Raw genomic sequence first — 26080 nt, 5'->3', positions numbered from 1 at the left:
GAAATGGACTCTGCTCTATCGGTTCCCTGATTTACTAGGTAGCCTCAAAGTCTGACCTTACCCATCCACCAGTTTTGGTTTATAGTCCTTCTCTTTCCCAGGGCTCTAGGCAGGGGCCAGGTGGGAAAGGGCAATTGCCTTTTGTCCTGGTTTCCATACATGGCAGCTTCGAGAACCTCTGCACTTCTCTAATGGCCTCACCTCTCATGGAGATGAGGATAAAACAAGTCTGGCTCTGGGGTTGGGATCTAGACACCCATGGGGCCTAGTGGCAGTGGAAGGCATGAATAGGAGTGCTGTAGAGTGGTTCCTGGGCCTAACAGATCCTTAGAGGATCACGGGAAAGGGTACATGCTGGTGTTGCAGCCTGAGTTAGGTGTTGTAGGCTGAGTTCTTTCCTGCTCCTTGCCCCACTCCTCTCTAGAGTGGCTTATACAGCTACCTGCCCCCCTACTCCTCTAGTGGCCTTGGACTAAACTCTGCCAAACCCTCTTGGCACCCCTCTGTTGGCCAGCTGTTTTCTGGAACCACCAGCAGGCCTCTCTCCAGAAGCATAGTTTCATAGTGGTACCCTCTACTGCACCCTCCTCACCTGGCACACCTGCTGCCTGAACAGCACACTGCTTGGTAGGTGCTCCCATTGCCCACCAGCTCCTATTCCCTCAATTTGGACCACCCAAATTGGATGACACTAAGATTCTTTCTTTTGACCTTGCCAAGTAACTTTTATCACATGATAGGATCCTCCCAAGTCTCAGAACAAATAAGGGCCTTTAGCAGAATAAATTCAGCTTTTTAAACGCCTCATTCTGTTGTCTGTGTTTTCTTATTTTGGCCACACCCCACCAGGGCCCATCACAGCCTGGACTCATATGTGAGGCATGGGACATGGATGCCTGCCTCTCTGGTTGGTCCTTTCTGTTAGTTCCAACTCCTGATGCCATCCTATCTACATGCTTGAGGTTCTTCATTCCCCACCTCCACAACAATCATTTCCACAAACCTCACCTTGGGCTCTACTTTTTTCTTTTCTGCATCAAAACCAGAAAATGGGAAAAGATATTTCTCAATGCCCTTGGCTCCTCTTCTAAGATCTCTTCCTTCAGCCCACTAACCCACATTGTTTCCCAGAATATCTAAGACACCTGTCTCATCCTGACTTTACTGCCTAAAACTTCCAGAGGGTCCCAGGGCCTCTAGGAAAAGCCCAGAACTCAAAGTCCTTGGCATTAGGCCTTCACAACCCTATCCTCCCTACCACCACAGCTCGCAGCCAGGTTACCTCTCATAGTCCAGCATGTCGTTGGCCGCACAAGGAGCTTCTTTCTAGAGGAGTAGATATGTATGTGAGCAGAGCTACTGGGGGCAGGGAGCACGATGATGCAGACAACACAATGAAACCCTCTGGGATGGGTCTCGGATTACAGGATAGGGGCTCTGTTTTGCTGTGGGATGGTAAGAGCATGGCTAGGGCTAGTGAGTGGGGAGCTGCCATATCAGAACCATGGTCCTTGTTTCCCAGGAAACAAACATCTGCAAACTAACAAGGTCTGGAGTAAAAGGTGCCCAGATGGGAAGTGAGAACTGAGGGATAGGCAGTGGGGCTAGACTACTGATAGTGAGAGGATAGGCTGGGTGAGGGGAAATTTCTTGGGAGGTGTCTAGATGGATGATGGGGGTGGGGTGAGGGCCATGTATGTGTCTTTGCCCAGGTTGTCCTTGCCAAGCTGTGGGCTCTGTCGAATGTGTATTGAGGTCTACTGCTCCACTCCTTCCCCTGGGCCTCTGGAATCAGGAGTAATTCCGTTCCCCACCCCAGGAGAAACCCCTCCCTCTGGGGGCCCTCAGGCTAGGCAGAGACCCCTGTCCCACCCTGCACAAGCCCCTGTGCCCATACCTGGCTACCCAGTCCCCCCTGGTGCTGGTAGAGGGAGAATCTCTCTTTGGCAGACTCTTCGGCGGTGGGGCTGAGGGGCTTAGGGTCAGACAAGGACCGTTGCAGGGTCTTCATGGGCCGAGGCAGCGTCTGCTGGCGGAGGGTGCTGTCAGTTGTGAAGTGCTTCTGTGGACTCACATGAGCCTTGTTCAGCCTCTCACTGGAAGCAAAGGAGGTGTCCAGGAGCCGATGTGGGGACAGGGGTGAGACTGGTGAGTAGAGGACCTGGGGGGACTTGGGAGGTTGGCGACTTACAAGCTGGGAGAGTGACTCCAAGGGCAGATGGGCCTGGTACCCAATCTCCAGAGGATCTGGCTTCTTTTTTTCAAATCTCCCCAGGGACCCTGGGGTGACAATCTGAATGCCAGGCAGGTAGGGGCTGATGGCAGTTGGGCCTACAAGCTGTGGCCCAGCCACACCCTGCGCCTGTCCATCTGGCTCCGTCTGGCAGGCCAGGCTCTCCCCATGCCCAGTCTTCTCTGGTGCTGATATGTACCTGACAATTTCCACTTTGGGGTCAGTGGCAGCTGTGATGTGGATGGCTGGAGAGACCCTGGGCAGCTGGTCAGGCTCCGTCTGCACAGAGCAGTCACTGATTGTTTGGATGCCCACACTGCTCATGGCCCTAGCAGTGGTGGCGGCAGTGGATGATGAGGCAGTGGCATCATGCTTGCTGTCAGAGCCTGAGTCAGAGTGCCGGGAAACACGAGACCTTCGGCGGCGCACTGGCTGCTCCCATTCAGCATTGTCCTCATCATCAGTCTGCACACTGCAGTCAGTGCTCCGCCGTGTCCTGCGCCGTCGAGTCAGGAGATATCGGCCCTCACCATCCTCGTCATCTGTCTGCACACTGCTGTCTGCAATTCTCCTGACCACATAAGGCTCAGGTGCTGACTCTGGCTCACAAGCATCCCTCAAGCGGGGCATGGAATGCCGCTTCTTGATGCCACTGCGGGTTGCCTCCCATGGCTCCTCAGTCTGCAGTGACAGGTCTGAGGCAGAGCTAGGGAGGCCCCGCTGCAGAATGGGCTCACGGGACTGCCCAGACCCCTCAGGCCCTGCTACAGCAAGAAAAGCAGTGTGGGTCAAGGGTGGCCAGTACTGGCCATTCTGGGCTACTTCAGGGGCAGCTGGGGTAGGCCCTCGGCCAGGAGCCTCACAGACCGCAGGAAAGGGGGCCTTCTGTCGCTGCTTCTGTTCTTCTAGCTGCTGCTGTAGCTGCTGCTGTAGCTGCTGAATCTGCTCCAGCTGAAGACGCTGCTGTGCCAGTTGCTCTCGCTGCAGAGCAAACTGAGCCTGGCGCTCTTCCTGCTGCTGCTGTAGCACATGGTGCTTGATGGTCTGCAATTCCTGCAATTCCCGCTGCACCAGCAACTGCTCTTCCTCACGGTGCCTCTGGAGTTCCACCCTCTCCCGTTCTAGTTCCTCTTGCAGCCGCAGCTGTCGAAGCTTCTCCAGTTCTACCCTCTCTCTCTCCAGCTGTAGTAGTTGTTCCTGTTGCTTTCGTTGCCGCTCTTCCTGAGATGCTTCCTCCTTCTCAAGGCCAGGCCGGCCAGGGACCACACTGCCACCTCCACCAGCAGCACCATCTCCTGGTGGTTTCTGGCCAGGTGGTGGGGCAGGTGCTGGAGCCGTTGCAGACTCCTTAGCAGCAGGGGCAGCTGTAGAATGAGGTTCTTCTCGGGCAGCCCCTGCTGGCAACTCTGGCCTGGGGGTGCCCCCCACCCCTGGGGCCTTAGCAGCAGGTTTCCCCAGATAAACTGGCCCCTCAGCAGGTGGGACACTTGAAGAAATGGGGAATCTACTTGGTGCAGGATATCGGTACAGCCCTGCAGGCCCAAGAGGCACCCGGGGGGCAATCATTGGTACTCGTGTGAGGCTGGTGAGTGGCACAGCTGTGGCTCCACCAGACATATAAGGCCTGTATATGCCTCCACGTACCATGGGCCTCAGTACTGAGGCTGGCTGGGTGGTGATGGGCAGGGTTGCAGCAATTGGAGTGTTGATAGTTGAGTAGATCATCCCATCAGCTGCACGCACAGTGGCTGTGGATGGCAGCAGTTGTCTAACTGCTGTTCCTTGGCCTGCTGCAGGGCCATATTGGGCCAGGCTCCTGGGGCTTGGATGGCCCTCTGGGAAAGTGGGGTTCCCAAGAAGCCCAGGTCTGAGGGGAGCCAGACCCTGTGGAGCACTGAGCCCAGGCCCATGCTGGGGCTGGTACTGCACAAGGTCAGAGCCAGTGCCACCACTGCCATGCCGCCCACCATACTGGTCCATGGAATTGAGTGCAGCACACATGCGACTGATCTCACGGGCTGTGGTGGCACTGTACTGGGCAAGGCTGGCCTCCTGGAAGCCACCTGCTTCTCCCCGTGGCCCATATCTATGGTCTGAGTAGATGTTCGACACTGAGCTATAGCGCCGTATGGGAAGCGGATGAGCCAAAAGGTCTGTGGGGTGGCGCAGGTCTGTGAATGAGCCATACTGTAAGCCCTGTCCTAGGTAGCGCCCATCTGCAAAACCTAAGCTGTAGGAGTGCTTCAGGGAGCTGAGGTCCATGGCTGAGTCTCGTCCAGGGCCCTGAAAGAGCTGCCCAAGCCTGTGGGCATGGTAGTTGAGGCCAGCCTCAGCCAAATTGGTGTCAGACATGGAGGAATACAGCCTGCCAGGGAGGCCTTGTGGGTAGGGTCTCTGCTCTTCATGGGGTGCAGGCCCCACTACCCCTTGTGCTCGGTAGGTGGGGGGCTCAGAAGGCTCAGGGTCCCGAGAACTGTAGAAGGGGCCACTGCTCTGGCCAGGCAGGGCAGGATCTGCCACACTCTTCTCAGGTGCACTGGGGGCAGGATGAAAAGTACCAGTGCAGCTACTGCCAAAGGGGAACTTGTAGACCATGTCACAGCATGCCAGCTGGCTCTCAGGCCTCATCCCAGTGAGATCCAGGGCACTTGTTGGTTCCTCTGGGAGCAGTGTGGTCACAGTGCCTGCTGTGCCTTCACCCATCTGCACCAGCACAGCGTGTGGCTTCCTGGCACCTGGCAGAGCATGTGACCGTAGCTCTGTAGGAATGGCCCGGTGGGGTTCAGCACTAGGCTCTGACACTGGACCTGACTTGAGGCTAACACTCTGGGTAGTTCCCATCTGAGTGATTAACACATCCCTCCTGGCCAGAGGTGCTACCTGGTTGGGCAAATTATACCTGGCAAACTTGGCCTCCCTGGGCCTTCCCCGGGATCCACCTCTGTATGGGGCTGTCTGGACAGCCTGTTCAACTTGCCTGACCTGGGCTAGGCACACAGGACTACCTGAACCCTGGCCAAAGTCAAGTCGACTTTGAAATGGGTCTCCATACACCATAGGCTGCTTCTGCTGAGTCATGAGCACAGTGGAGGCCATGGTAATGCTTACAGTAGTGGCAGTGCCCAGGAAGGCATGGGTCTGCTCCTGGGCATTGAGGTTGATAACCAAAGGCTGCACGGCAGTTGACTGCCGTCCTGGGATGGGATCTAGGGCAAGGCCATACTTCCTTGCTTCCACGGCAAGAGAGGTCAGATCCATACCCTGGTCAGTGAGGATGATAGGTGTGGGCTTGACAGCTGTGCGGAGGTCTACCACTGCACTGCCAGGGGGCCTGGGCCCTGGCTCAACTCTAGATGTTCCAGGGACAGAGGAGATCCGACATAGAGAAATGTTTTCAGCAGGGAGGGTGCCCCAGCTATATAGTGCCAGGGGACCTTCTACACCAGCATTTGGAGCTCGTGGGAAGCCAGGTGGCTCTGGGGGCAGCTGAGACCCACTTGGAGGTGTTGTCTGGCTGTAGCTGTGGGTGGTGGGCTGGCTGTCAGTAGGTGAGCACAGTGGGGAGGTGGAGGCACTGGCATGTACCATCCTGGTCTGACTGGAGGCATCTGATGCCAGTGTGATCACCATAAAAGGAGCCTCTTGAGAAGTCTGCTGCCACACCAGGCGAGGCGTGCTGGGTCTGTGTGGTGTTTGTGTGCCCTGGGCTACCATAGAGGTAGAGGTGGGGGTACCAGGGCTCCGAGGCATTTCTAAGGAAGGGGTTGGGCTTGGCGTCTGTGTAGAGAACTCTGCCGTGGCTCTTGGGCCCAGCTTCCCTGGAGAGAATGTAGGGCTCTCTGAGGGAGAAGATGGAGAAAGAGGTGGGCTAGGCTCTGCAAAGTAGGAATACTCCCTGGAAGCATGGGGAGGGCCAGCTTCACCGTCAGTCCCACCGAGGGCTTTCTCTCTAGCAGCCCGGCTGCCTGCAGCAGGGCCACTGGAGGCCTCAGGGAGCTCCTCAGTTTGGGACCCATAGTTTGCAGTGGTTGGGCTCTGTCCATAGCTATAGGTTGTGGAAGATGGTGAAGGAGTATGCTCAGAGCCAGCTGGGGAGGTTGGAGTCATATACCCTTGTGGCAGGCTAGCTGGACCAGGAGCTACAGCTGTGGTGGCTGGAGTCCCAGGGCCCTGGGAAAAGGATGTGCCTACTTCCTTGGAGGCTGAGCCTGGAAAGGTGGGGCTGCTATGTAGCTTGAGAGGGTCCTGAGGCTCCTTTGCAAAATGCTGAGTGACACGGACATCAGGAATAACTCGCCCTCCACTGCTATCTGAGGAGGTGGAAGTGGTGAAAGACACAGGTGCAGCAAGCTGGGTGGGACTAGTGCCAGGGGTAAGTGGGCCACCATTTTGCTTCATTGGGTCCATGTATGCACTGTCAGCATTCAGAAACTGCTTTTCCTGCTTCTTGTCCTCAGGAAAGGCCATGTCCTGGGAGGAGGCCTGCCGCATGCGGGCTATGCTCTGTGATGTCTGAAGGATCTCCTCATACACAGCTGTTCCCAGGCTAGCTGCTGTGCCCTCTGGTGCAGACTGAGCTGCCCTGCCATACTCATGATCTGAGGCCTTTTGGTATTCGAAAGACGCCTGACTGCGGGGGCCTGTGGGCTGAGAGGGGCCACTGTGGGGCCCGTGAACCCCTACTCCCTGGCTCTGCTGCCTCTGTAGCAGTTCAGCTTTTCTCATCATCTCCTCATAGGCTTCCTCTGCACTCTTGAGGGGTCGTCCAGAGCTGGGAGTGGTAGAGCTGCCTGAAGGCATCTCAGTGGGGGAATAGAGGGACATGAAGGTGGGCAGGTTGTACTCACTGCCCGACTTGTACAGCCGGCTAGGGCCACCATCCAGGGCCTCAGCCTCTGAGTCAAGGGAAGGTGAAGGTGAGTACTCAGAGCAAGAGGAGCGGTGGAGCTCCTCCATTTCAGCTGCCTGCCTCAGCTCCTCTGTGGGAGATGCATCCTCAATGGGTGACAGGTTACTGGGTGGTGTCTTGGAGCGCTCACGGCGCCTCTGGGCCCTCAGCTCTTCCTTGTCACGCCGAGTCTTGCGGGCTGTGCTGCGGATCCGTTGCTGCTCCACCTCACGCATCTTCTCCTGCTCACGCAGCAGCTCCTCTTCCTCTCTCAACTCCTCCTCCTCTGAGGAGTCCTCAATGGTGGGCAGCAGGGGCCCATGGGAGCGATGCCGGGCTTTGCGTTGCTGCTTTGCTTCTTCTAGCCGCTGCCTGCGGCTAGGGCTGCTGTCACTATCCTCCTCTAATGAAGACAGGGAGGTGGGAGAGGTGCCTGAGGTATAGCTGGGTGTAGAGGCAGGCAGTGTGGAGGAGTGCTCTCCACGGGAGCGATCCTCAGGTGAGCCTGTCAGGCTCTCCATCTCTAACTCAGGCTCCCTGTCTAGACTGGCATCAGAGCCTTGGCTCAGATCTAGTTCATGGCTGTAGCTGCCTGAACTATTGAGCTCAATCGTCTTGAAGCGGCGCAGCCCACCCTGCAGGGTCCCACCACTGTCGGTGGGTTCTGCAGGCCCCCCCTCTGACAACAGTTCCTCATAGCCTGTGGTGGCATTGTGGGGTAGACGCCTCTTGGGAAGTGATGCTGGTTCTTGACCAGGTTCGGGTCTAGGCCTGGTGCCCCCCTTCTGGGTGCCATGTTTGACTAGGCCACGCCCTGAGGCAGCAGTGTCATCCTCTTCTAGGTTGTCCTCCTCAGCACTCATCTCTAGAATCTGTCGTCGCATAAACTCTTCATCTGTCAGCTCTGCTGCCCGAAGTGGGGGCTGGGGTGGAAGTGGAGACAGGCCGCCTTCACTGCTGTCTTCCACATAGTCATGCCTCAGCTGGCTGCCAAAGTCATCTGAGGACTCAGCTGTGTCTCGCTGTTCCCTCTGGTGCCCCCACTCCAGAGAGTCTTCATCTTCTTCTAGGATATCTTCCAGCTCCTCATCAGAGTCAAAGGCCTCAGGCATGATGGACAAGGAGTGGGGCCGCCGCTTCTGCTCCTCACTGGTCATGCTGCAGGGCGGTTTGCTCCGCTCAACACTGGGAGCTGCAGCCTGGGTCTCCAGCAAAGGCCGCATGCTGCTCCCCACCTTATGGAGTTCTGAGGGGCTGGGTGGGCGTGGCCCTGTCACTCCTGCACTGTCCAGCTGCTCCACTTCCTGCTGTACAACACCAGTAATCTCACTCTGGGAGCTGGAGATGCCGTCAGAGGAATAGCCTGTGTCACTGAGGCTTTGTGGGCTCCGAGACAGGTCCTGAGAGTAAGGCTTGCCCAATGGCTCCTGCAGCAGGGTGAGAAGCAGACACTGATTTGCAATCTCTATCTTAACCTCAGGGCCCTGGGTAAAAGCTTCTCTAACTCCAAAGGCTTAGTGCCTACCTCCCCCTTTCTGACCTTGAATAACTTACAGGTCCTATGACTAGTCTCAAGCAGGCCTAAATCATCAAAGAGAAAATTTCCTAGATCAAATGGTGTCAAAACTTAGCAGAGTACCCAACAAAATGCCAGGCATGGAACTAGTCTTTACCTCAGGTTCTCAAGGCCTACCCAAGCCTCATCTGATTTTCATTCTGAGGGTATCTATGCTCTCCTCTGTGACCTACATCCTTAGATCTCCACATAGGCAAGCCCTTCCCCAGCCTGTGCTATCTTAAAAGCCAGAGTCTCTGGGAAGTCAATGGGACTGACCTCTGTCTCCCCACTCTTGGCGGCTTCTGGAACAGCCTTGACAGCAGGGCTGGCACGTTCAATCCTCCTTATTCCACTCTTTACTTTAGGAGTCCCTGGGGGCAGAGTTGTCTCTGGAGGTGGCTTCGGTATGGGCTCAGCTTTAGCAGGTACTCCTGTCTTCTTTTCCTGGGCACTGCTTGTGGTCTTGCTGGATTCAGAAGCCTTGAAGGTCTTGGCCTGGGGGCTAGCCTTGGTGGGCTGAGAGCTGGCCTTGGTAGGTAGGGGGCTGGCCTTGGCAGGCTGAGGGCTGGCCTTAGTGGGTTGAGGGGTGGCCTTGGTGGGCAAGGGGCTGGCCTTGGCAGGCAGGGGGCCCGATGGCTGAACCAGCCCCTGTGCCCCTTTCTGCTTCAAAGGGGCTGCTCCGGCTGCATGGTGAGGAGCCCCTGTAGGGGGATGCTGTGAGGTGGGCAGTGGCAGTGGAGTCTGTTCTCCCAGGCTGCCCTCCAGCAGCCTCTTAGTTTGGCAGTTCAGACAGAGCCACTCTGTTTTCTGTAAGGAAACAAGAGGGATGTTGATTAGAATCACAAAGACAGTGGAATTCTCAAAGAGTATTTTCATAATGATTTTTGTACCCTTAGGGAAGAGAAGGTTTTTCAAAGCATGACACCAACAACATAAGGAGAGAAAGATCAATAGATGTATTATTGCTCCAAATGATAAACTTCTCCATGCTTAAGATGAACATAACAAATTGCCAAAAAAGAAGGATCCTTTTCGAAACCAATAGAGAACTTTTCATTGGTCTGGAAAATGAAAACTATGGGTGAGAGGAAGCCACAGCAGTGCAAGGAAAAGTTGGGGTCCTGATTCCAGGAAGCAGACCACCCCTCAAAGGCTGGTGGGGAGTCCAGAAGTTAGGACCCCCTGCAGAACAGAAGTAGCAGCTGGACATGGAGATGCTGCTCTTCCTCTGCTTCCTAGCTCTCAGGTCTGACATCCATGCTAGTCTGTCTTTCTTCAAGTAAGGGCTGTTCTGGGCAAGGGCACACACCTAAGGTCTGGAGAGGCTGTCTGGGAAAGGCCCTATTTGGGTTCAGGGCTGAGCAATCTTCCCTGCTTATAGTCCCAGTCCAAGTCATCTTGTCTAATAACAGCAAAGAGCCTTGGACAGAGACCTTCTCTGTTCTTAGGGCTCTGGACTGTTTCTTCCAGAGTGGGACCAGCATCAGTTCTTAGCTATCAGACCCCACTCTCAGGGTAAGCCACTGTTTCAGGCCTAGGGCTGAGGGATAAAGACACAGCCATGACCTAGACAGAGAGGGACCTGCACGCAGCCTTTCTGGCCCACACTCCCAATCAGGTCTTTATAGGCATGACCCAGGTACCAATGGTAAAACCCTCAGAATACCACAAGCCATAACTAAGTCCCTAACTCCAAAGAGCTGCATTGGCCTTGGTTTGGGTATCTGTGAGCCCTGAGAGAGTGATTCCTGAACTAGGTCTGAGGCTGATGATGGTCCAGGATTCTCTTCCAGGGTCAGAATTTGAGGACCTCCTCTAACTGTTGGGGAATGAGGGTTATAGTATAGTCCAGAACAAGGACCTGGATACTTCTATTTGTTCTTGCCCCTTGGGTGAAGAAGCTTAGAGCAACTTCTTGTTGCTGCTCACCTAGGTACCTAGATGCTCAGGCTTCCACCAGCAGCCCTGCCACTAGAATGGGCTATTATAAGAACCACAGCCAGCACAAAGGGAAAGGGGTGGCTCACACATGTTGTCTCCAGGTCCCAGTCAGATCCTAGCCCATGTGCAAAGTTTTGAATCCCCTGAGCCCCAGGGTATCTAGCCTGGTTTGCTGACTACAGAGATCCATTTACCCCTCCCCTAGGCCTCAGGAGAAGTCAGGGTGGGCATGGAGTTGGACGTTGGTGTATTAAGAGATCAGCCTGGCAATAGGCTTGTTACTCAGGGGTGCAGGCTGCTTCCTGAGGCTGACACACCTGCTCTTCTCAGAGTCCCCAGCCCATTCACATGTCCTAGGAAGAGGGATGGAATAGTGGAGGGGGATCATTTAGAAAGCCTCCATTTATTCAGTTTGCTCCCTTAAGAGCCTGACCCTAGCTCCATTCCAACTTCTTTGTACTTTATCTGATGCTCCATTGTCCCCCATACAAATCTCTGTGAAGCAGTAAGTACTGGTCACAGGATGAATCTTTGGCTTACTTGGCCTGTTGGGTCCATCCTTGAGGTGCCTGCTGAGAATGCTGCACAGAATGAGACAAAGCCCTGTGACAGACATGGCATGGGAGAGCAGAGGGGCTGATTCTGAAATTCTATCTGCCCCATTCACCCCAGCATTACCTGGGCACATAATGGAAACCCCACTTTGTCCCAGAAGACTGTGGATGGTAAAAAGACCTTAGGCAGAGGCCAAGAGAAGGTTCTGGAAATGAACAAAAGCTCCTTCCTTAACCTGAGGATTGGCATAAGGGGGTTAGGATCTCAGCCTAGACAGGAGACCCAAGAAATGCTGCCATGACTCTTACCTTGGTTGGGATATATCCATCTTTGGCAAGTTGTATCATCTGTACTGGCTCACCTTTCTGGCTTGGCAAATCCTGACCCTACCTCTGCCTTATAGGTCCTACCCCAGAAATAATAATCTAAATCGATGATGGTGAAACTTCTAGAGCTTTCAATGATAACAAATACCTTGCTGCAGCACAAGTGCCCTAGGTTCACCACCACTGATCTAAATGAGGTGACGGCACCTTAGGAGAGTGGTCTGACAGAGCAGGCAGATCACAGATCCAATGCCAAGGGCTTGGGACCAGTCCCTACAGAGGCCTGCTTATCTGAGCCCCCAGGTATCTCTCAGCAGAACATGTCACTTGCGGTCACATGTTCCCTAGGGCCTTTGTTGCTTCATAGGTTTATTTCATGGAGGCAGTCAAGATGCAGTAAGCATGCCTGGTTGGCTCTTTTGCTCCTGGCTTTGCTGTAGCAAGCAATGAGAAAGGGAAGGTGGCAAGAGAGCTAAAAATAAACACTGGTCTGCCTCCTAGGCCCTTCCCCAGCCTCTGAAAGTGGGAGGAGAAGGGTACAAGGCATTGGGGCAGGCAGGGACAGATCCAGGAGAGGCCCAGGGCCCAGGACCTCTGGAGACGGGAATAGGGATGGGTAGAAGGCAGGCCAGTACAAATCTCATGCCTGAGGGCTGAAACACAGTTGCTGGCATTCAATGACTTTATTCTCTCTATCTCTATCCTCCACACATGCTCCCACCTTTGCCCTTTGTTCTTCTACTCAATTCTTCATTCCTTCATTCTTTCCCTCACTGAAGTGTTTATTTCCTTCACTCATTCATTCAGTTACTTGCATATTCTCCCATATTTTCCTTCACTGAGCTTCAGCCTGCCTCAGCCCTGGGGAAAATGCTGCCTCCAACTCCTTGTTTGGTCCCTTCAGCAAATGGACAGAGAATGGACAGAGGAGACTCTGATAGCCGCTTCTGCCTTGCCTCCCTCTGACCTGTCCTTTCTGGGTGCAGGAAGGTAGGAAATGTAGGCCTGTATGCATAGAGGGAGTGCAGAAGCTCAGGGCATCACTGGGGGGCTTTTGTTGTTGTTTGGTACTTAGGATTACCTTTGCACTGAGCTATGTCTCCAGTCTTTTACATTTTTTTTTTTTTTTTTTAATTTTGAGACAGTGTCTCACTAAGCCACTAAATTGCCCAGGCTGGCTTTGAACTTGCAGTCCTCCTCCTTCAGCCTCCCAGAGTGCTTGGATTTTAGGCTGTGGGGCAAGCATACTACTGTTTAAGGTGAGAGAGGGGAAATGAGTTTACTGATAGAGGTAGTGGTGACTTGAGCAATGTGTGAGACCTGCTGCATTCTGGAACCAACAGCTGGTGAGTCCTGTGTGTGTGCCACTATCTTAAGGAGTCTGCAGTCTATGCATTCTCTTTATTTGTAGTGCTGAGGTGTGTGCCAGTCTGGTTATGCCAACACTATCTTACTTTTATACCCCATGGGCTCACACTCATTGCCACTACCCCAAAAGAGGACAAGGAATGAGAACCCCAGAGGAAAGGATTTCAGAGGTAAAGATTAAGACACAGCTGCCACTTGTGCTGCTATTCTCTAACTGTGACACAGACTTATGTCCCTGTCTCAGGTCTTCTTTCCTGGCCTCTTACCTGCCATAGAGGAGCCCTTCCTGGTGTCCCCAGCATGTGTCCTTGTGGGCTTGGCTGCGTTCTTCTCAGGCCCCAGATCTACAAATTCCCTGTGTGGTGTCCTGCATGAGACCAAGCACTCTCACTGGCCAAAGTACCCATTCATGCCCAGAGTGAGGAGCTTGTGAGGACTCCTTTTTCTCCTGTATGGAAACTCCTCTCTAGGACACTTTGGTTCTAATCTGGCTGAAGCATAAGTATGTGAGGCACAGCATCTCTGCGAGCTCTCACAGAAACCCAACGAGAGCATTACTGTCCCACTCTTCATGGGAGGAGACAGGGTCCCCAAGGTCACCACCTCAGTAGTAGCCTGAGGAGCAGCAAGGGGCAGTTGGATTTCATACTTGATGCCCCTGCTGTAGCCTTTGCCTATAATCCAGCCAAGCCCCACACATCTCAGGTGCCAGGCCCTTTGCCCAGGCAGGGAGACTGGACTTCTTGAGGGGACAGCTAGAATTTTGGCAATTATAGTAAGTGAAAAACTGGCAATATTATTATATCAGTTCTAATTCCACTAATTTCTTCACACACTCTATTTTGAAATGAAAGTTAATGAAAAATTAATCCAGGGTACCATTAACTTTCAAAAAAATAAATAGGTTTTTAAAAAGTTAGAATTAACAGCCTTCCGCCACAGCAACCATTGAAAAAGAGTAGCCATGGCCCTCCGCTATCCCATGGCCGTGGGCCTCAACAAGGGCCACAAGGTGACTAAGAATGTGAGCACACCGAGGCACAGCCGCCGCCGCCGCGGACGTCTCACCAAACACACCAAGTTCGTGCGGGACATGATCCGGGAAGTGTGCGGCTTCGCCCCCTATGAGTGGCGCGCCATGGAGCTGCTCAAGGTCTCCAAGGACAAGCGCGCCCTCAAGTTCATCAAGAAAAGGGTGGGGACGCACATCCGCGCCAAGAGGAAGTGTGAGGAGCTGAGCAACGTGCTGGCCACCATGAGGAAGGCAGCTGCCAAGAAGGACTGAGCCCCTCTGGAATAAGGCTTGGCAGGAAAAAAAAAAAAAAAAGAATTAACTTTTAATTATGAAATAACTCAGAAGCAGTATATTTTTTAGGGAAGTTTCAAAGGGGGAAAAAGTATAATTTTACTGCTCCTTCTATTATATGCTCTAGAATCAAAGGAAACAGGCTTTTATGGCTCAGAGATGTGAAAAATTCCCAGTAGGCTGGCTCTGATTGTAACATTGGCCTAAGGCAGGCCCCAGTAGGTCTCATAGGCATTTGGGAGAGCTGTGAGGGGCCTGTCCTACATTCAGACAGTGTCTTACATTGTGCAGAGACACATTAGTCACTCTGAGCTTGGTAGGCTAGCCCTGACCAAGCAAGATTGATAGACCAACCCCTAGGATCTGGAGAAGGACCTGATAGCTGTCACCCCACTCCCAAGGATGAAATTCTCAGCATCTGGGGAGTTTAGAAGCCTCTAACCAAGAGCATACAAAACAGATTACAGAAAAGACAGAACTGTTCAGAATACCAAGTGGCTATTCACTGAGGTGAGATTAAGCACAACACATAGCCTACCTATTGAGGGCCTCAGTGAAGAAAGAGCAGAGTTGCAGCCCCTCCCCAATGGCCCTTCACAAGCCTCACGCAGGTGAAGCTGGTTAGGTGGCTCTGGGAGAACAAGGAAGGGAGTACTAGGATTTTAGCCACAGGATGGAGAAGAGAGGTGAGATTCTGTGACAGGGAGACGGAGCTAGCAGGGGTGGTCCGTGGAGGAGATGCTGAAGTAAGAGGAGTAATTGAGTATAACTCCAGCTGAGATTCTGGTGTGTATCTCTGGTAGTGGAAAATGAAGGGTTCTCTAAGAAGGGACCCACAGAAAGGGGCATTATGGCTGCCTATCTACACTTTTCCAGAACAATGACAGGCCCTCTGCAAGAACAGCATTGAAAGGCGGAGAGCTATGAGAGAAGGGGTCATGGGAGCTGTATCCTCCTTTAACTGCCATTAGGAGCAGCAAGCAGAGAAGCAAAGGGTATGAGCTGGGAGGAAGGAGGATCAGACACCCATTAGCCTAGCTTTCAGGCCCGTAGAGCTCACCAGATCCAGTAGAAACAAGGGTAGTTCTGGTCAAGGAGACAGGACATTGTGGGGAGTTGAAAAAGGGATAATGCTGCCAGTGGAGTGGTAAAAACTTTGGGGCCCAGGAAAACCAGAGCCAAGCAGTTAATGAGAATCTTGGATTAGAACCCAGATACTCAGCTAGAGAAAGTTTGTGACTGAAACTTTATTTTTAAAATTTCTTTGCTCTTATTGAGACAGGGTCTCACTATGCAGTTCAGGCTGGCTTTGAGGTCACTTTGTAGCCCAGGCTGTTCTTGAACTCTCAATAATCCCCCTGCCTCAGTCTCCCAAGTGCTGGGGTTACAGGCATGTGCCACTATGCCTGGCTAAATGAAACATTTTTATTTAGGCTGATTTAGCACTTCCTGTGCCTGGCTCCAGGGCTCCCAAAATAAGCCTCAAGAATATTTATGTTCCTGAAAAAAGATAGTTTTCCCTCCCTTTACACATATACACTTAAAGAGCAAATGTAGACTGAGAGATCTCTTGGGCACAAGGGGTCCTTCAGACCAGGCCAGGTCAGGAGTCTAGTAGGAATCATAGTCCCTGTTATGCCTGTGTCTAGATGTCTCCCCCAAAGCTTCATGCAGCCATGGGTGACCTTCTAGAGTTTATGACTGATTTATGGTCCAATGCTGGGATTGTGGGTATGAGTGTTACACTCACCCTGGGGCAAGTAGCTTGCATGCAATATAAAGGAGGGAGGCCAGGCATGGTGGTGCACACCTGTAGTCCCAGTACTTGGGAGGCTGAGGCAGGAGGAATGCTACAAGTTCAAGACCAGCTTAGGGGCTGGGGAGATAGCTCAGCTGTCTAAGAACCTGCCTTTAAAGTGCAAGGACCTGGGTTCAATCCCTGATTCCACATGACATGCCGGCCCTGGAATCCCAGGTGTGCTGTGCTAGCCAAAACTAGGCATAGCGGCTGGTGCCTATATTCCTAGCACTGGGGAGCCTGAGACAGGAAGAACACTAAGAATCTGAACCTCATAGAAAAAACCTATATCAAATAAGTAAATAAATAAAAGGTTAAAAAATAAGTTCAAGGCCTGCTTGAACTGTATAGCAAGACCCTGTCTCAAAAAGGAAAAAAGAAAAATCAAAACACACACACACACACACACACACACACACACACACACCCCACACACACAAACCAAACAATATAAGGGAGAGAAAGAAGCTTGCATTCTCTTGCTCCTCCCTTTTTTCTCTTGTTGCTTTTGCTATCTTCCTCCACTATGAACTGTTGCTCCTCTACTACATCACCCTGTCTTGGAGACAGTTGAGAATGGACTCAAACTTCCACAAAATGTGAAATAAATAAGCCTTTCCTTCCTTAAGTTTGAGCATTGGGTATTTTGTCCCAGCAATGAGGGAAAAGTAACCAAGATAGTCCCTCAGTATCAGAGGGTACCTCCTAACCAGGAGTGAGCTCATACCTGGTGGTACCTGGACAAGGCACCCAACTGTTCCCCTGGTCCTCTGGTGACCCCGTGGCATTTTCTTCCTTCCTTTGCCACCCAGAAAAGCTGTCCTCCAGTAAGCCTTTGGGTTTAGAGCCTGGTAAGCTGGCAGTGTGGGGCCTGGAGGGCTACATGGTATCATGTGAGGAGGTCATTTATCTTGCTCAGGGCTGCCCCTTCCTGGATGCTGAAAAGTATAGCCTGTTGTGACCAAAGTTACACTGAATATCTCCTGTGGGACTTCCACAGAGGCCTGGACCAACACAAATCAGAACAAGGTAGCATAGGATCTATACAACCCTATGCTCTCCTTTCTTGTCCCAACCTGGGCCAGCATGGGTTTGTACTTCCCACCCTCTGCCCTACCATCAGCTATGCATGACTCAGCCTAAGTCCAAAGAGTGTAGGTAGCACTGAAGTGCAGAACATAGGGGTCTTGGATTGGCAATCTCTTGATATGATGCATATCCACCTTCAAGATCAGCCAAGCATAGGCCTCAAGGGGACACACTGGGATATGTCAAAGGCAGCCATGGTGAGGTTCACATGGGTGGCCCTAGACAAGGGAAAGTGGGTAATGGGGTTGGAGCAGGATCATAAGCAGCCTCCAGGCCAGTGGTCCAGCAGACCTGTAGTACCTCCATCTTTCCAGACCTTCCAGGATGGACTCCAAGTTTTTCAAGAACACTGGGCTTCTTTCTCCCTTTTATCTGACTCTACGCAGTGCCCAGTACCTTTCCTTGGAGCAGAGACTCAGATCAGCCCTGGTCCCAGCTTTCCTTTAAATGTTTCTACAGGTAAGGAGAGTATCTCAGTTCATCCTTATAAACAGATCTTAAGAGAGCCTAGACCTAGCCTAGTCAAAAGAAAACAAGTGGTCCATGATTTTGATAAGTAGACAGCCATACCTATGACCTCATGAGAGAGACTGAGTGTAGATATCAGGGGCCTGAGTCTATCACTGTGAAAAAGCCTCCAGCCCTACCCCAGGCCTAGGAATAGCCTTTTGTACCAAGGCCCTTCAACTTCCTACCATGGTGAAAGTTACAGACTGAAGGCAGGATGGCATGTCAGGGTCTTTCTGTCCGAGCAAAAGAGGTAGCATTTTTCATGAGGGCCATGTTCATTGTATCTGGAAATGAGGAGGCCACCTCAGAACCTTCCAAACCTGAGACAGCACTCAGAGTACTGATCAGTCAATCAGAGGCAACAGGCACCATTTCCCTACAACACTATGCTAATCGATTTCCTGGGTGGAAGGACAGGAGCCAAGACAGGGGCAGGAAAGCAATCACAGTCCCCTGCAGCATCAGCTGTGAGGGACAGCCCCATAGCTGCTTCCTGGATCCATGTCCCCCTTACCTTAGACTCTAACCCCTCTTCAAGATCAAGAGACCATACTTGGTCCAGTTTTCTTACCTCTACCAGGTGGGGTGTTGGGTTGAAGCCACACAGGTTGCACACCTGGAGCTTGCAGGTGGTGCATGTATTATAGTTGGCAGGGCCTTTGCTGCCCACATTGAGCTCAGCTTGGCACAGTGGGCAAGTAGCCTTCTCCTTCGGCGTAGTCTTTGGCTTGGCCATAGCCTTAGGTGCTGCTTGATGTTCTGCTTTGCCATGCTTTGGACTGGTTGTTCCTCCAGTCTTTGCTGGGGTTCCAGGCCCAGATCCAGGCCCCGTTCTAGCCCCAGGCTCAGTTTTGGCTCCCGGTGCTGGCCCAGGCCCTGAGCTTGGGGGTCTTGGGCCAGCTTCCTTGCTGGCATCACTGAAGACAATCTTGGGCGGACCCTTACTAGGAGAAGAATGGCCCTGGGGGTCAGTTTCAGGCTGCACAGACATGAGGGTGCTTGCCTGGGTCAGCAGCGATGCACCAAGGCCAAAGAGCTTCCCAGTGAGGCCCTCCTGGGTCTGCTCACTGGCACCAAGCCCAGCGGGCAGTGTGGTGGCACTTTTTACTGTGGCCTCTCCTGAAGATGGCCTGGACTCAGCTGTGGAAGGCTTGGTGGGGAAAGAGGGCTGAGGAGACACTTTCCCCACCTCTGGAGGGGCAGCTGCTTGGGCAGGCCCCGGCACTGATGTGGCCCTGGATGTCTCTGCCTGACGGGAGCCCAGCTGTGGACTCCCAGGGCCCCGAGATTGCTCTTTTTCTGGCTTCCCCAGGGGCTGTTTGGCTGGGGAGTGAGCAGGAGACAGGGCTGGGGAGTGCAGCTGCTGCTGGCTCTTAGAGCGAGGTGCAGTGGTCATGTCCATTCCCAGAGCCCTCTGCATCTGACAGTTCAGACAGAGCCACTCCTTCACCTGGGGAAAGAAGCAACACAGTCAGCTCATGTCCCAGGTCAGTGGAGACCCTGTGGCAGCAGGGCAAACTCCAAGTACACACGGGGGTATCAAATCCCCACTCTGGGCTTCTAGGGAACAGACTGATGGTAAATGATGACCCTCCTTACCCTCTAGTTGCCACCAGACAGAGTAGAGCAGAAGTAGCCCAACACCTCTGACCCTGTCCCCCACCAACCAACCCCTGCCTACCAGACCTTGGTTCCTGAATTTTAACTGCTCCCCAGCAGCAGTACCTCAGATCTGTGCATGGCACTCCATCTTCAAGTCCTATCTCATCAGTCCATGCTACCTTCCTCCTGCTGGACAGTCCCTAAAGTCTCCAACTGGTCAATCTCCTCCTGCTGCCCCCTTCTGGTCATTTCCAGTCAGAGTGACCTCAAACAACACAAACACAAGGAAAAGTATGGCTCTAAAATAGTGCCTGGTACACAAGAGGCAACCTGCAGAGTGAGCAAGTGCAGAGTGACAGCTAAGAGAAGAAGGCACAGGAAATAAAAAGAACCTGTGATTCCTGTCCTTCGGGAGCTCAGAGTATCACTGAAGAACTAAGGTATGTAATAAAATATCTCAAGAGACAATAATGGACCGATTTGACTTGAAACTGTCTCACTGCTATTCGTTTATCAATAAAATTATGGCAAAAAAAAGACAAAGACAGCAGGATAAAGACAAAGAAAGAGACAATAATGGATTATAAGTGATATAAATGGAATGCAATAAGACTTTTGTTTTTTCTTAAGGAACACAATTTTTTTTCATTGCTGCAGATAAACTCCAGAACCTCGAGCATGCTAGGCAAGCACTTTCCCACTGAGCTACTCTTCAGCCCCAGGAAGAAAACAATGGGAGTAATTATGCCTCCAGGACAGTAACAATACTACCATGTGCTGCTATTTATATGATAGAAGTATACAAGGGGTGATCAAAATATATGGTGAGGGGCTGGGGAGATGGCTCAGTAGAGTAAGTGCTTGCCTGGCAAGCACAAGGGCCTGAGTTCAATCCTTGGTTCTGAAAAAATAAAAAATAAAAATTATGGTGAATGTTAAATTTTAAACATTATTATAATGAAAGACACATTGTCATTAATTTTCCTTACTTTGAACACATTTATTCTATCATTCTACACAATGATTATGTATTTCATGGGGAGTTATACATGTACATAAAAAATCATAATTCTTTTTTCTTTTTATTCTCTCTCTCTCTCTCTCTCTCTCTCTCTCTTTCTCTCTCTCTCTCCCTCCCTCCCTCCCTCCCTCCCTCCCTCCTTCCTTCCCTCTCTCTAACTCTTGGTCTGCTTTCTACTTGAAACAGCTGCATTTTCATCATTTTCCTCTTTTCTCCCCCCATCTTATCCAATCATTCTTGCCACTTTTTGAAGCAGTTCTGAAGTCCTCTTTAATCCCTTGACAAGATGTGATTTTAAAATATGAATACTAGTGCTGAGAGCCATTTAATAGAAAAAGTAGACTTGTAGAAACATTACAATGTATCCTTGTTTATCTCATTCACTGGATCTGGCACCACATAACTTCTTCTTCTTCTTCTTTTTTTTTTTTTTTTTTTTTTTTTTGGCAGAACCAGGGATTGAACTCAGGCCCTTGCACTTGCCAGGTGAGTGCTTATTCTACTGAGCTATCTCCCTGGCAAACTGTTTCTGATAGCATTTTTTTTTTTTTCAGTACTGGGGATTGAACCATATAACTTCTGACTCCTCCTCCAAGTCAAAATGAGCATGAAAGATAAATATTTTGGACTGATTCAGGATATCAAGGGAGCCACAATAGTGCAATGAAAGACATGAAAAAGGATTTTCAGCGCAGGAGATAGCTCAACAGCATAAGCGCCTGCTTGGCAAACACAAGGTCTTGAGTTCAATCCCCAGCACCAGAAAAAAAAAAAAAAAAAAAAAGACTTTCAGAATTGCTTCAGAAAGTGGCAAGAAAAATGGGCTAAATGTGTTTAAAATAAAAGACAGCATTTTGAAGGGGATTAATGGCAATATGTCTTTTACTGTAATAAAAAATTTTAAATATTCACTATATTTTTGGGTCAGACCTTGCTCTGCCATGAGTCCATACAGGGATGGATATGTAACCTTACTATCAAAGCCAATTGGAACCCTGTGTGACATATATGGTAAGTTAATAACAGGAGAGTGGCTTTTTTCTTCTTTTTGTTTTTCTTTCATGAAGTTTTTGATGTTTAATCATGTCTGACTTACTGTAAATATTTTCTGACATTCTTCATATTCAAAATCATTTTCCGGGCCGGGAAGATGGCTCAGTAGGATAAGCGCTTGACTGGCAAACGCAAGGATCTGAGTTCAATCCCTGGTTCCGAAAAAAAAAAAAATAATTTTCCTTGTGAATTTTTTATGTTGAATAGGGCGTGGTTGGCACTCAAATCTTTCTTAGATTTCTTTCTTTTTTTGGCTGGCTCAGCCTACCCCGGGGGCGGGGCTGGCACAGCATATGGTGGGGAGGAGGATCAAACCTGCACGCTTGCCTAAACAGGTGCTTTAAACCACTGAGCTATCTCCCCTTCCCAAGAGTGGTTTTTTTCAAGGGGTCAGCACATTTTCTTTCCCAATGTGCAGAGAGATAGTAGGACTAAAACCAACAGATACTGACTGCAGTCAAGCAAAGGACAAAGGAGCAGCCCTGACTATTACTTCTTTGGACCTGAGCATGCCTTAAGTCAAGTTCCATGAACCATTGGTATTTTTTCCTCCACTTGAAAATTAGAGCATAGGTCAAGCATAGTGGCACATGCCTACAACCCCAGCACTTGAGAGGCTGAGGCAGGAGGATCGTTGCAAGTTCAAGACTAGCCTGGGCTACAAAGTGAGTTCAAGGCCAGCCTGAACTGAAAAAAAAAAAAAAAAAAAAAGAGGTGGGGGAACAAAACTAGAGCATAGTACTCATAGGTTCAAACCCCTCTAAGTAGTTTCCCATCATGCTTTGGGAATTCTTCATCACAGCCTCATGAGCTATCCAGCCTTCCTTTTTTCTGGCTTCTTACAGCCCCCTTACCTGTTTCTCCCAAACACACTGGACCTCTTGTGCTTCCAGGACCTCCTTGAAACTCATTCCTGCACCTGAGCCTTTGGGCTTGCCTGCCCTTCCCATTGGCCTAGCCTACTGTATAGGTTTCAGGTCAAAGAACACATTCCCATCAGAGACTATTCTAAGGATACCCCAAGTACTCTCCACCGCATCACCCAGTTTATTTCCCCCCCCCCCCAGAAGGCTAATTCTAATGAAAAGTATCTACTAATCCGTTTCCTAGGTATCTTCTGCTCCCAGCCAGCCCTTGTGGGCAGGTGTTATCTATCCTGCACATAAAGTATGTCCCAGATCAGACTCATCACAAACAGATTTACTTATGGGATTGAGCCAGACAGTTCAGTGATATGGGGCACAGCTCTGGTATGGCCAAAGCCATCAGATTTTGTACTTCAGTGAGCTGAGGTTGGAGGCCAATGTCTTCCCGGTTTATGATAAGTTTATTCTAGGTAGGAAAAGCTCGCTCCCATCAAGAATGGAGTTCTATGGGCCGGGGAGATGGCTCAGTGGAATAAGCGCTTCTCTGGCAAGCGCAAGGGCCTGAGTTCAATCCCCGGTTCCACCAAAAAAAAAAAAAAAAAAAAGAACCCTTCCAAGAATGGAGTTCTAAAGGGCAGGCCTCTTCTGCTTACCTTTTTGTGTATATGTTTAAGAACTCAGGATTGAAGCCAAGACCTGTTGCATGCTAAGCACACACTGTGCCACTGAGCTATATCCCCACCTCTTGAGAGGGATCTGGAAGGGAATTAACTCCCAAAGGGGAGGCCTACTCTCTGTCCTAGGGTGACAGCCACAAATTCAGTTCCTGTGGTGGTTGCCAAGATCCTATTTCTATCATGCACCTGTGAGCTGCACTATGACTTGAAGGGAGACTTCCTGAGAAGAGGGCTCTGGGAGGGAGGGTTCTGCCTGGGGACCTTTGGGATGATTTTTCCTTGGGTTCTGGATAGGGCTAAACAAAGGTGCATGCAAAAACTCTCCAATGTACAATTAGTGGCTTTCTTTTCCCATCTCCCATCACCCAGGCTGCATCATAGGCAACTCACCTAAAATAGAACCTTTTCAAAAAATGGCTGAAACACCCAGAAGTAACTCACCTCCCAGATGGGTGCAGCTATTTGTATCTAGCCTCTTCCAGACGGTGGTGAGAAACCTCCCCTGAGCTTCTCCTGGGCTTGGGCCCAGGCAGATAGATTTGGCACATCAGGCCTTCCAAGGAAGGCCACAGCCATGGGCTGAGGAGCCCTCTGGACCCAGAAATGTCTCTCTCTCTCTCTTTGCCTCACCCATAGCTACTCTGGAGTTGTTGGGAAGTGCCCATCTTCAGACCATTCCTTCCTATTCCCAGGTCCCTATGTCAGGCTAGGGGTATGGAAACAGTGAGTACCCAGGCTGAGTACACACAAACAGTCCTGTGACATCTTGTCCCGGCCTTGGCGCCAGTAGTCTTCCTTAGCTGTACAAAGTGGTGCCTCCATGGTAAGAGGCTTAGGAGAGGAGGTCCCCCAAGGCTCCTAGGTACTCTCTAAACTGGCTGCCTACTGGAACCAGAGGGATTGACCTATGTATGACAGGAAATCTCTCTGAGGAGCCAGCTATCCTGACTTGGTACTTAGCCAGAAGATGTGCAGACCTCATGCCTCATACTTCATGCTGCAGGAGCCAGAGGTGAAGCTGGCATGTCTTCCCTGGGCCACCTGAAATAGATGATTCTTCCAGACACTTCTTAACAGGAAGGAAGCCCATCCTGCTATTTCACAGGGCTTGATGGCCCTCCATGGAGGCCCAGAAGCCCCAACCTAGGGGGAACCTATGTGGCCGTAAGGGTGGGAAGGCTCAGGGCACTCTTCAGGGTCAAGAAGTGGCTTGGGAAACAGAGGCTATTAGGAATATGACTTTATGACAGTGAGGAAGATTCTGCCAGGATCCTGCTGGGAATTCAGAAAGACAGGGCCCTGTATACTCTGTGACTCTAAGAGCATTCTCACAGAGAAAAGTCTCCTGAGTACTTCCTTGCTTAAACTGTTCAATGTGTAGAAGGGCAACTAGGGAGTACATCAAAGATCCAGGGGCTTAGGGACTAGGTTGAAGGCTCTGTGAATGCAAGTTGAATGTACACCTATGAGTAATCTGTCTTTGGTTGTTACTCCCTGCACTATCTCTACTGGGATCTGAGGCAGGGAGAAGAGTAGAGACAGGTCAGAGAAAAGCTTCTACATCTTCCCTCCATATAGGAGAACTGGTGGGATGAGACCTGCCATCCTATGCCTCAGACCCAGAAGGTGGGATGCAGCCTGATGGTCATATCTGGAGGCTCCTAGGCAGAACCTTCCTCATTGTCAGAAAGTTCTGAGGCCCCAGAACTAACAGGTCCTCTTCCTACTTCCCTCCCTCTGTCCCTATCAGTAAGGAAGGAGGGCTACAAACTTGTATCACTTGGCCCTTAGCCTTGCTTCCTGCTGACAGAATCAGCTTTCTGAGCCCCAGAACTCTCTAGGAGAACAAGCATTCAGTATACCAGATCACTCAGCATAGTTACCATACCTGACACCACATGCCTGATCTCCATTTTTGGGAGTGAACAGGGCAGAATGGGAGCCAGTGCGAATAAACATCTGGTGCTGGTGGCAGTAGCAATGACAAATGTCTAAGAATGAAACATTGAATAAAAGCCCAACACAACTTTCCAGATGCAGTTTGTGAAGAGGAAAAGATAGAACCAGACCTTTGGGGAGTGGGGAGGAGGAGGAGAAAGGGTGGGGAGGGTGGACTCCAGGTATCAGAGCCTCTTGGGCTCAGCAGCCACAGGAGGACGATGGGCAAATCCCTGGCCTTAAGTGGCTGCCACAGGGGACCTGGGCATGGTAGTCTGGGCCTCTGGCTCTTGCCTATTCCTGTACCCCAAGGGGGTTATCCAACCTGGCAGTGGACTAGGAAAGCTGAGGAAGAACAGGTGGGAAAGTCCTATCAAGTTAGATTGGGTGGGGCATTTGGGGGACCAGGCCCCATCCCTCACTAGCATCACAGCTGCTGCCAGGACAATGGGGTGTGACATGTCAAAGTGAGATGGGATGAGGGCCCCTTAAAGCCAGGGGAGTCCTCCCAGGACCCTAAAGAGGAAGGCAGAGGGAGCAGTAGAGGAACAGAAGGGGTCCCTAAATGAACAGTCCAGAGAGAAGTGACCCCAAGGCAGGCAGGTGCAAGGGACACTGAGCAGCTAAGTGGATGTTAGCCTTGTCCAGAATAGCAAGTGTGCACAGGCAGGGGCTGCTGGGGATGAGTCTGAGGGAGCTTCTCTGGCTACAGAGCTCTGCAGTGGCTGCTCTCTCAGCCCTACTTTATAGCTAGAATGTGGAACTCCACACCTGATAGCTCAGTCACAGAACAGCTCCTGTTGTAGCATATCTATTGCCTCTTGATGTCTCCAGTGGCCCTGGCCTTCCCATTTCAGTGGTGCAAGCAGGGAAGGGCTGTCTCCTGGAATATGGTCACCCTGGAGGCACATACCAGCATAGCATAGAGTGCCCAAAGGTGATTGAAGTTTGGAGAGCACTTCCCTATGGACTGAGAGTTTGCTTGGGTCCAAGCAGCTACAAAAAAAAAAAAAAAAAAAAAAAAAAAAATCAAAAAAAAAAAAAAAAAAAAAAAAAACCCATTTCCAGATTGAAGCGCTTTCCTGGCAAGCGCAAGGGCCTGAGTTCAATCACTGGTTCACAAAAAAAAAAAAAAAAAAAAAGGCAAACTGCCTGACATACAATGGGTGAAAGAGCTCACCAAGGGCTGCCACCTGGAGGCCCACTTCCATTTTATTTGAGGGCAGCAAATGGGAGGTTGTGAGCATGGGTAGATACTTCTGAGAACACTGCAATACAGGTCCCATGTCCTAACACCTGTCCTTTCTGGCTCAAGCAATAGTGTGGCTGAGATGGGGAAAGGCTGTTGGCT

The 26080-nt window shown here is 51.1% G+C and overlaps 1 protein-coding gene across 1 annotated transcript in view; it reads right to left on the bottom strand.

Annotated features, from left to right (window-relative positions):
* Window positions 1-26080, bottom strand: part of Bsn (bassoon presynaptic cytomatrix protein) — a 100099-nt gene that overhangs the window by 8350 nt on the left and 65669 nt on the right. Inside the window, exons 3-6 of the mRNA XM_004625100.2 lie at window positions 18144-19022; window positions 9250-9486; window positions 8956-9186; window positions 1898-8548 (exon numbers count right to left, since the gene is read on the bottom strand). Of these exons, the coding sequence (XP_004625157.1) occupies window positions 1898-8548; window positions 8956-9186; window positions 9250-9486; window positions 18144-19022 (7998 nt within the window). The remainder of the gene's footprint in view (window positions 1-1897; window positions 8549-8955; window positions 9187-9249; window positions 9487-18143; window positions 19023-26080) is intronic.

Source organism: Octodon degus, unplaced genomic scaffold (assembly GCF_000260255.1).
Source record: "Octodon degus isolate 3935 unplaced genomic scaffold, OctDeg1.0 scaffold00008, whole genome shotgun sequence".
In the NCBI taxonomy this organism is placed as follows: Eukaryota; Metazoa; Chordata; class Mammalia; order Rodentia; family Octodontidae; genus Octodon; species Octodon degus.
This window is presented reverse-complemented; position numbering and strand designations above follow the sequence as displayed.